The sequence below is a fragment of the Momordica charantia genome (genome assembly GCF_013281855.1).
Source record: "Momordica charantia cultivar OHB3-1 chromosome 10 unlocalized genomic scaffold, Mcharantia_2.0 BLBB01000010.1, whole genome shotgun sequence".
NCBI lineage: Eukaryota > Viridiplantae > Streptophyta > Magnoliopsida > Cucurbitales > Cucurbitaceae > Momordica > Momordica charantia.
Genome location: NW_028275158.1, coordinates 1,863,038 through 1,874,147, shown reverse-complemented (window position 1 = coordinate 1,874,147; position 11,110 = coordinate 1,863,038). Strand labels below are relative to the sequence as shown.

General features: G+C 31.9%; 1 protein-coding gene across 1 annotated transcript; it reads right to left on the bottom strand.

Moving 5' to 3' along the window:
• Positions 1–155: 155 nt before the first annotated feature.
• Positions 156–7,147, bottom strand: LOC111011553 (alpha/beta-Hydrolases superfamily protein). The gene is made up of 11 exons (XM_022285369.2): positions 6,765–7,147; positions 6,018–6,085; positions 5,573–5,643; positions 5,215–5,457; positions 3,175–3,338; positions 3,025–3,080; positions 2,867–2,919; positions 2,623–2,743; positions 2,402–2,499; positions 1,265–1,388; positions 156–444 (listed from the first exon to the last, which is right to left on the bottom strand). Exons 1-10 carry the CDS (start codon positions 6,944–6,946, stop codon positions 1,317–1,319), a joined length of 1,128 nt encoding a protein of 375 aa, XP_022141061.1. The 5' UTR covers positions 6,947–7,147; the 3' UTR covers positions 156–444; positions 1,265–1,316.
• Between the last annotated feature and the right edge of the window lie 3,963 nt (positions 7,148–11,110).

Genomic DNA, 11,110 nt, shown 5'->3' with positions numbered 1-11,110 from the left:
ACTTCAGAATTTTAAATTGATCAATTTGATTAGGGTGAAATTAGCATCACCATCAATATAAGGATAGAAAAACGACTGTTCGAGTTCGTAGAATATGATATATTGAAAGTGAAAAAAAAAAAATTTGAATGTTGGTAAAAAAGAAAAAAGAAGCATAATCTAAGTTCAAACTTTTATCGAAATCTTAGTTTACTTACAGAGGAACCATGTTCTTTGTGATTTCTGATCCAACATTTTCCATTTGTTTCTTGAAACATGGTCTTGGCTCTACTTATCACTTAGCTAAACTAGTATTACTACAATTATAGTGATTATCTGTCATAAGAAACATTAGTTCATCCATTCTTGCACAGTTTATAATATAATGGATGAAGTGAGATCGATAAATTTTAATCATAGGTTTCGTGGAAACAAGTCTTTTTAGAGAACGAAAGCATCTCCGACCTGCAGTAAGTCAAATTCCAGAGTCAGCAAATCACAAATGAGGGGATATTAGAATGATTTAATAACATTTCTGTTTGCTATTTGTACGAGGATACGAGGATTTAAACTCTGACCTTTAAGAAAGGAACTGCGGACCTAAATACTACTTCCACACGTTGGACTCAAGAAAAAACATATCATTTACTTCTGAATTATACTCATATGGGCAATAACATCTAACTCTTGTAATTAGATCCTATTAACACTTGAAATTTATTTTTCCAAGGCTAAATATAAGTGCTACTAATATCTAACTCTTGTAATTTATTTTTCCAAGGCTAAATATAAGTGCTACTAATGTTCGGCTATTTTTTAATTTAGTCTCTATTATTTAAAAAGTCTCTTATTTAACATTTCTTAATTCTATTCTTCCCAACAATGAATGTTAAAACCAATCAAATGACAAGCCTACATAGTGCGATACTTGGTAAGTTAGTGTAAAATTAGAGGAGCTATACCACATAGCAGAGGAAAGTTTCTCATTTTCTCCACCTATCTGAGAAATCGATCGCTCTCACCTTTAAATTTATGTCAACTAACTAAATATCACGTCATGTAACCTATTCACCAATTTTAGCAGAGTACAATTTTAAAATGTTAAAACATAATGAACTAAATTGGAACTTTTAAACAATAAATACTAAATTCAAAAAGCACTGAAACAAATATATATATATATATATATATATATATATATATATATATATATATATATAGCCTATTTGAAAAACAACCTAATATATTTAAAACAAGAATACAGCATTAATAAATTAAAGCTTACCCACGATGAACGATATCTCTAGTATGTAATTGTGGTTGTGTTTGTTAGCAGTTCAAGTTTGAAAATGATCGATTATGTGATCTATAACATCAGCACCTTCTATATGCACGGTGTGATCTTTCACCTGTCGATGCCACAAAGTGGAAGGATAAACATTTAGAAAATAAGAAACTGCACATTCGTCAAGGTAGTAGAACTGGGTTAATCTGGTAGAGCTGCAATGGACTAATCAGCTGTCTGACCAAGCTCGTCCAGTTAAAATGACTTACCAGTGAGACCAACCAATAAGTCTAATGGAAAACTTCAACAAGATTTGTACTTCTTTTTCTTTATAGCAGTTCAATTTGTTATACTACCGGTCTTTCGATGGTTACTCATTCAGAACAAGCAGAGAAAGTCCGCCCGATAACAATTTTGTTTTTTGTTTTCGATTTCCCAAACTTAATCTTATAACACATACTCATACCTATGTTTTATATTTGTTTAACTTTCACTTCTTAAAAATAGCTCTAGAACTGTAGTTAAATTATAAAAAATAAAAAAAGAAGAAGTAAGTGTTTTGTTAAACCTTTTTGATTTTAGACTTAAAAATTTTGTTATGATTTAAAAAACTATTTTGAGAGTAGATTAGGGTAAAAACTCTTTAAAAACAGGAAATCATAACAAGAAAAATGTTATCAAGGCCCGAAGCCCTTATCAGTAAAGAACAAAACCAACAAGAAATTCCAGTCTCTGAAATCAGAAATAGTAGATAACTCTAGTTATGGCAGACACCAAGTACAGCACAGAATGCTGCAACAGAAGTTTTATATTTTACAAAAGATGTATTCTATTTGAATTAAAGGCTTTTCTAGGTATTTCAAGGAAAATAATCACTTAAAGGTGGAAATCTAGTGAGAAGAAAAGCAGACAGCAATAATATAGAAATACTATGCCATTACAGTCAACAAAGGGCGGGCCTATGGTAAAGAATGGAGGCTGTGTTATCTGTTGTGGTGTAAGAAGATTGACCATCGGAAGATATTGAATGAACTACGACAGGAATGTTTAGGTGTCGGAAGTGCTACAAAGAGGGTGTGTAAGAGAGAGAGAATCTGTGTGTCTGTGTGCATGGGAAAGAAAGATAGAGAGAGCTACCTGAATAATGCTGTGAGCTGCAAGCCTCTGTCTTGAGCGATGAAAGCTAACATCTACTTTTTCCCATGACAGACGAGATAGACCTGTCACCAGTTCCTCTGAAGGACCAAATCCATGAACAAACTAACCATGTTAGACAACTAAAGCTTCCAATATTTAGATGTCGACATTGGCATACGATACAAAATGCATGTAACTTCAACAGGAGAGAAAATACAAACCTTCCAGCCTTTCAGGATAGCTAACTTCTGTCGAGGCTGGTTCACACTTCTCAGGATCAGTACCCTTGCAGTGTTCTTCATAAACAACATGAGGATACTTTTCATTGACGGCATCTTCCCACTGATAATCCAGAAATTTTGAAAATAATACGGAGTGATCATTGGTCATAATAGTCAAATTCAGCAATTGGTTATCAAAATATCAAGTGGTTAAACTACTACAGAAAAAGGTGGGGAAAAGTACCTTTGGCAACTCATTAATACGTCTAATTGATGATGTTCTCCAACCAACAAAAGCTTTACAATAAATTGTAATGGAAAACAAAAAATAATAATTTGAACATCAATCAATAACCTTAAAAGAATTGATATTGGCTATATGGGCAGAAAAAGAAAGGATACAGTCATAGTCAACATTAGAATAGACGACCCTACGTTTGAATGACTTCAACGCAGACCTGCATATAGACAAATTTTCATCACTCTATCATGAAACTCCAAGAATTTTGCCACTCAAAAGATCGTGCTCAATAAATAAATGTTGATAATTACATGAAGTAGTATTCCCCTTGGTCTTCGATCATGCGTTGAACGAGTGGAGGCTTTCCTCCATCATCGTCAGTCAGAAAAAGATGTTGGCCTGTTCTTCTAAATATCCAATATATAATCAAACTTGCAATTTTCTCAATCGCAGTTAGACCAAAAAGAAACGGTACCTGGCAAGAAAAACCAAGATTAACAATAGTACAAGACCATAGACATGAAAAGTTGTATTGACTAACACGTCAACAGCTGATACTTAAAAAAGTATCTGAAGAAAATATCACTAGAATTACAACATGGATAGATGCTTGGAAAAGTTATATTTTAATTTTTTCTATAAGAAACAATTTTTATTGATTTGGAGAAATATATAAAAGGGGAGAAAACCCCAAACCATTAGACTACAAATGTTATTTAATGGTTTGGGGTTTTTTATTTTTGGGCTTCAATCCACAACTATGGTTTGCTTTTGATTATACAAGATATGGTTTGCTTTTGATTATACAAGATTGGAAAGCCTTGATTGTATAGTTTCTTGGGGAGTAGTTTCTTGGGGAGGGTTCTCTCTACCCTCCACCTTTAGTTTGTTCTTCCCCTTTTCAGGGTTGTTTTTTAATATATCCTCTTTTTTTCTCATAAAAAAAATATAGATATATACAAATGATATTGAACTTCACAGTTTTAGATGTCTGCAATGTCTCACAACACATTCCATGTATCGGTTCTAATAATAGATTATTTAACTTAGTGTAATGGAAGGGTTATAGATAAGTTTCCAATAATTTTTAACCTACTGTGAAACTTGATAGATTCACCAATGATGGAAATAACTATTTTTACAGCTAATAAAGATGTGATAGAACAGCACAGATGTTGCAAGTACGTCGACAATATTGACAAAATCAGACAACGGATATTGCAGAACACCAAGGATAATAATCGCTATTGCGATGAGATGCTGACTAAAAAACATAAATAGCCAAGAGCCAAGAAGATCCCCTCCATAAGGAGAAGAGAGGGAGAGAAGTCACACAACCTTCATTAACTATAAATGGTTGGAGTATAACTACCATCAATCATAAGATTTTTTGACTTACAGTGTCTTACTGTAGCTTATACCATATATTGTCACAATATTTGTAATGAAAACTGGAAAATAATTGTAATGAAAATATAATTCCGACTAATGTTATAATCCTGAATGAGCTACCTGTTATTAGTGTAATAAACAGAACTTTCCATAAAAGAATACTCAACAAAAGATAGCCTGCAAAATGCTAAACATCTTTAATAAAAAGAAAACCAAAGGACACCCCACTGTTCAAGACGCCCACCCACAATAAAGTATGAGAGGGTTATGGGTAAAATTAATAGTGAGAGAGCTACGTCTATTGGTATGCTTTTATAAGAACCAAATTTCAAGAATAAAATGTTATCAATATTTTCTAAGGAGCTATTCAGAAAACAATTTTTTTTTTTTTAGAGTAAACAATTTCAGATGAAATGAAATTAGGAACAAAAGGGAGAGAACCTGGTAAACGGGTTACAAAAAATCACTCCAATTCAGAAAACGATTTTTATCCTTAGCTTTCAATTTTCTTTTAGCCTTTTTATTCTACAAGACATTATTTCGGAGGGAAAAAAAATAAAAATTATCATAATAACAAGATCCTGCCTTTATTTTATAATATTTCTGTGTTTTCTCTTTTCGGATCAGTAATAACCATTACTGGGAAATAACTTGCCAAGTTGCAAATGAGTTTCTTGAATTGAAATACTATTTTTATAGGAAACCAAACTTTCATTGAGATAAGTTAAAAGAATAAAAAGAATCCAATATCCATTACATCCTGGAATGGAACTTTTTTACTTTTCCAAACGGTGCCAACAGACTAATCCAACCTCTTCAAATATCCAAAGCCAACTACTACGGCACTTGAAGGCCCACTTTGTTACTTACCATATCCGGAAAATGATGCACAAGTTGCCGCTGACGTTTAAAAATAAATTACTCTCAAATGCACGAACAGGAAAAGGATGTCTAGATACCTGCTTATTACCCCTTGAACCAAGGTGCGGTGTGGCAACAGTGATGAAGTTCACAGCCTCTAGACCACCTATTGTACCATATGACTCTTGCAGGTGTCCGTTTTCGGATGAAGCCTCTAATTTCTCAGTCTCAGGCGGTCTATACAGTTTCCCAATGGTATACCGTGCCACTAATCCTCCCACAGAATGTGCAACAAAGGAGATCTTCCGCAGATTGGGCTTTCTTTGAATCACTTCAAGAACCTGGAATGTTCAAAAACAATCATCAGATTTGGGTACTAATGTAACAAAAAGAGACTCTGCAATCAATTAGTCAAATGCTAATCAAATGAAATATCAAGCCTAAATGCAACCTGACCTCTTCAGCCAATCGGTCACCCATCACATCAACGCCATCTAGTGTCAATTTAGACACATTTCGCTCACTACCTACAAATAAATTATTAATACTGAGAAGACGAGAGAGGCAAAGAAATAAATTAACTAAATGTTTATCGCCGTACCAGGTAGTTAAGACTTCAAAGTATAGAAATGACTATTTGTAAGGTGAGAAACAATTTCATTGATAAATGAAACAAATGACCCATATAAAAAGTAGTGACAATATTAAAATTTACAAGGATGGGTTAAGTTGAATTCATCATCTAACTATGTTCATTTAGATGGACAAATTTGTAACACATACAGTTAAGTTGATTCTGAAACATCTCTTAATCTAACTCAACCTGGACCATGTATGCTTCAACGTCCAATAAAGCCTTGGTTTCTAGAACATGAGATCGGGAAGTGACAATGCTACTTACGATGAACAAAAACCTTGTCAGGAAGCCTTTTAACGAATCGCTCTGCCGCGTACTGCCAATCAGTGATACTGCACAGACAAGTTAAAAACAATTTGAATAATCAAATGACATAAGCTTTCCGCAGGTTGTTTGTGCTAAAATGTTAGGTGAACAGTTGACTTGGAACAGATGATTAAAGAACAGCCATTACCCGATTGGCTGATCAAGTCCAATTCAAGCAACGCTAAGTTGATATTTCATTTCCAAAAAATCAAATCACTACCCACTAGAGCGGGGAAAAAAATTGGGCATAAATATCTTGAAAATCTACGATGTCCTGAACCGATGAGAGAATAATATATTGAAGTCGGCGTGGTTTGGGCATAAATATCTTGTTCATTTTTCATCCATATGGAAGTGGAACCGTTATAAGCTTGGAAATTGAAACATAGCTTCAAAAGTAAATTCAGATACTGATCAAACGACAAACAATCTTATCCCGGAACATAAATCATGAAACTAAAGAACCCACCAAACGAATTTAAAACCCCAATTCCACAGAAGAACGATACTTCGTGGGACTCTTAAATTTGGATAAACAAAGTACTTCAATCAAAATTTCATACGAGAACAGACCATCAAATTAAGAGGGGGAAATCCTCTCCAAATGCAATTGAATTAGAATCTTAATGGGTGATTCATCTTTCGAACAATGAAAATGGGGAAATCGAGAAAAGATATAATTATGGGGGAGCAGAGAACTCCGACCTCCCCATTATGCCATTGACCATGACAACAAGATGGTCGGCGGAGAGAGAATCACTCTCCTTAGAGCTCCAGACGTCTTGGCTTCCGTTCACCGACTCTGATGAGCACACACCGGCATCACAAACGCCGTTTTCCATTGAGTAATTCAGCTTGCAGTTTCCCTCCTCAGCTCCAACAAGCATTTACTTTTAAAGCAGTCCAAAATCGGAGGAAAACGAAGATCGAAACGTGAAGAATAGAGAAGATGGCGTGATTTTGAGGACGAATTTTTTAATCGAAAAAGCGTGAAGGAAAACGGAAGAGGAGTAAAGAGTTGGTTGAGACTGTGGCGAGAGGAGACGGATAAGAAATAGAAACTTGAAAGCTAACAGGTTTTTTGTTAGGTGCTTCTAATAACCCATACACCATACGTTTTCAATTATCTATTACCATCTGTCAAAAAGAATTATCTATTAGCTTTTTTTTATATATTTATTTAGTAGCTTTTTTTTTCCTTTTTCTTTTTTCTTTTTTCTTTTTTCTTTTTTTTTTTTTTTTTTGACGGATAGGAGGAATCCATGGGGTTTTATTTTATTTTTTAACGTATTTAAGAGACATTTACAATAGAAAAATATTATATTATTTTTTTTATATGCAATAAATTATGGTACAGAGGTTTGAATCCCAAACTTCAACGTTTTTTTCTAACACGGTTGGCTTGATTTTGACATAGTAAATCCATGAATTTGATGTTGCAGATAAATTGTCAAAGTTTATCTATAATTCAATAAATGTTATTTTTTTTAGTACACATGTAGGGTGGCATATTCAAACTCACAATCTTCTGGTTGTAGTTTAATCCAAGATACATTGGCCCGTTAAGTTATGTTCGAGTTATCAAACAATTAGATTTTCGTTTTAATCCATACTTAACACTTTAATTGCTAAAACGACATTTTAATTTCTTTTATATAGGATGACCAACAAAAACTATCTCAGTTTAGAAATAACAATAATAATTATCCCGACTTGTTATTCTATCGTGACGATAATAATTATCTCAATTTAATTATTTTTTATACATAAAATTCTCATCACTTATCCTTGGAAGAAAATAAAAAAACAGATTTCTTATCAAAAGGAATTCTCATTACACCCATACTATATATATATGTTTTCAAGTTGTTAGATGAATTGACCAACTAATTAAAAAGTCGGAGCTCCTTATGACCTGTCGATAAGCTAATCACACGTCTAATTATAATGTGAAGTGTAATTAAACAGTCATACAGAAAAATATTAGCCTCCTCATCTTATTAATCTTCAAAATAAAAAACCTAATAAAGCGAAATTAAATAATTTTGGCTTGTGGAAGATGAACGTCAAAATATCATTTATTTATTAGTTGGAAATTCTAAAGTTGTTGGTCAACCACGGATAAAATAAAATAACAAAATAAGAAAGATAAATAGGACTAACAAAATATATAATATTGTGCAGTTAATTCCACTATTTTGTTTACTAACAACTGGCAGAATTCTGTTAACATTAAAATGATATTTTTTTAGGTCAAATTACTATCTTAACCTATATTATTATACTTTCACTTTAGTTTCAAATGTAAATCACATGGCAAAATATTAACATAGTTCATCTGTGAAAGGTTGTAAAGTTTAATATTAATCTCTATCATATAATATTTTTGAAAAAAAAAGGTCATGCACTTTTAAAAGTGTCATTGTCATTATCATTTTATTATAATTTAACCACACACCCTCTAATTACGAGTAGCAAAAAATCAAGTAGGATGAGAGGTAAGTAAATTTTTTTCATTTTCTAATTATAAGTTTGGGTGAAAATTATAACCTTCAACAACAACACAGTTCAATTGATCGAGACACTATTCACCTAGTTGGAGATTTAAATTCGTTCATCATTTATTTAAATTAAAGAAAACACTAAAAAAAATGATGAATCCTTATCATATTTATAGTTATACGTCAAAATAATGTATTAAGCCTACCAAGTACCAATGTCATGTTTTTAGACACACATGTCAATAAAACCAAATATTACATCGTGACATTTATTTTTATATATATGTTGCGTCGATATACAAAGATTTTGTTTTGTTTGTATTTTTACGAAATTTTTATTTTTCATAATTACTCGACTAAGAGTGGTGAAGTGGATATTCGAACATCTATCTAACACTTCACACAATGTTACTTCATACAATAATTAGTAAGTCGAAAAATATTTAATTTGTATTATTTAAGAACAAATTGATACAAAATTGAAATCAAAATGGAAGTACAAGCATTCTTTTTAGTTTGTTGGTTGAGAAATAAAAATTAAAGTATAAGCATAACTTGTTTTGAATTATCAATTATTCTAGAAGCGATAACGCGTGGAGGGAAAGTGATGGAAGTGAAGGGAAGGTCATATTCTCATCTCACGCGCCTTGGCAGAGAGAGCAAAGGGAGACTGGGAGAGAGAAAGCAACTCCACGCGATACTTCATCACGTGGGATATCATTTTTTAATTTTAATTTTTTATTTTTTTAATTCAAACAGTAAACCAAAATATCAATAACTAGGAGACACGTGTGTGGTAGAAAAAAGAACACGAAATGACTCTTCTAACCAATTACTTCGAGTTTATTTTTCAAAACTCTAGGTAGCAGTAGTTATACGAAAGATATTAGATATATCAAATTATAAATATTAGAGACAAAAATATTTATTTTGCAAAAATATTTATAAGAATCGTCGGTGGGTAAAACTATGAGATGCGTATGCCACACGAATGCTTCCCCGAGCATATAAATCGAGTTATGGATTAGAACCGGTTACAACTGTGTGACAGACTCTACAAGGTTGATAGGTAAGTGATTAATATTTGGAATTAGTCTACTAATTTGGACGACTTTTAACTGATTTGAGAGTCAGAATGTTTGTTCAATACATATAGGTCTCATTGCATAGTTGGTTTTGTACAGCTCGTCCAGGGAGTTCGTTGCAAATCTCATATTCCATAATTTAGTATCAATAATAATGTTTCGAAATACTTGGATAGCTATATTTATTTTGTACGATTCATACATAAGGATGTATCATATGTAGTGTTCCAATTTACCCTCATTGGTCATCATTATATTTTTGTGTCAATTTAGTTTGTATCCAATGACTATTGGTAGGGTGAGAAAAATGAAATATTGCACGCTATATATCAATTGAAAATAAAGTAAAACACCCTATCGTCGACTAAAGTTGATTTTATATCTAAATAAAGTATGTAAGCATAACTGTGTTTAGTCATTTATTAACGAATCAATGCATAAATTTATTTTTAAAATAAAATAAAAGTGATTAACAAATAAGATTGACGAAATAACACACACATATATATATATAATAGTACTAAAAAAACATATATACAGAATAAAAATGAATGACAAGTTTGTCGAGAAATACGTCATCAATTGAAAAATCTTGAAATAAAAAAAAAACATAAAGTCTTAAAACCCCATGTTAGGCATAAAAAATGGCTTAGATGTTCCTGTATGGGCATCTAAAAATGTATAGTCATCCAACACTCCCGTCAAACGAACACAAAAATATAAATGCTCATTCTATTGAAATCTAAAATTCACACAAGAGGCTCCTTAATTAGTTCATCCACATCCATCTTCTCAAGACTCCATTGCATGGTTTATGTATGTACAGTATGGACTCGAACTCATAACTTTTTGATTTATTATACGACAATTACATCATTATTTGATAGGGTTATATATAGGCATGATTATACATTTTAAAATAAAAATGACAAAATTAAAACTTAAAATATGGGAGACCACGCCATACAAATTTAATAATAATTTTAAAACAATACTTTTCTTTATATTTTGGAACAACTTAAAATATATTTGTGTTGTTTCCAAAAATTCATATACTTCTAAATAAATGAAAAATAATAAAAATTTATAGTCGTCAAAATATTTAAATTTCTTAATAAAATTATAAATACGAAATAAAAAATAAGAACGTTACTAAACAGATCACCGATTGCTAACACGAGTATGTAGTTTACAACAAAAATTGAACGGAGGAGAAAAGAGAAGTATTTGAATAATAATTTTCTTTAGTAAAGAACGAGATAGTAATATAATAGGATTTTTGGGAGTAATAGTAAAACTAGTGATTTTGAGAACGACAAAAGTAATTTTAATAATGTCAAAATGACTCTTCAACACGTTCGAAATGATCCCGATGTAAGAGGACAACGTAGACAAGGCACGTGACTCAATAATTTGTCAATTGCTTGGTCCACCAACTGGACGACAAAGGAAAAAAAGGGATAAT

Coding starts and splice junctions, on each gene's coding strand:
- LOC111011553 (XM_022285369.2), bottom strand. CDS start 6,946: ATGCTTGTTGGAGCTGAGGAGGGAAACTGCAAGCTGAATTACTCAATG. Junction 3,339..5,214: donor GTTCAAGGGGTAATAAGCAG/GTATCTAGACAT, acceptor TTTTCTTGCCAG/GTACCGTTTCTTTTTGGTCT. Junction 3,081..3,174: donor CAAGGGGAATACTACTTCAT/GTAATTATCAAC, acceptor GTCTATATGCAG/GTCTGCGTTGAAGTCATTCA.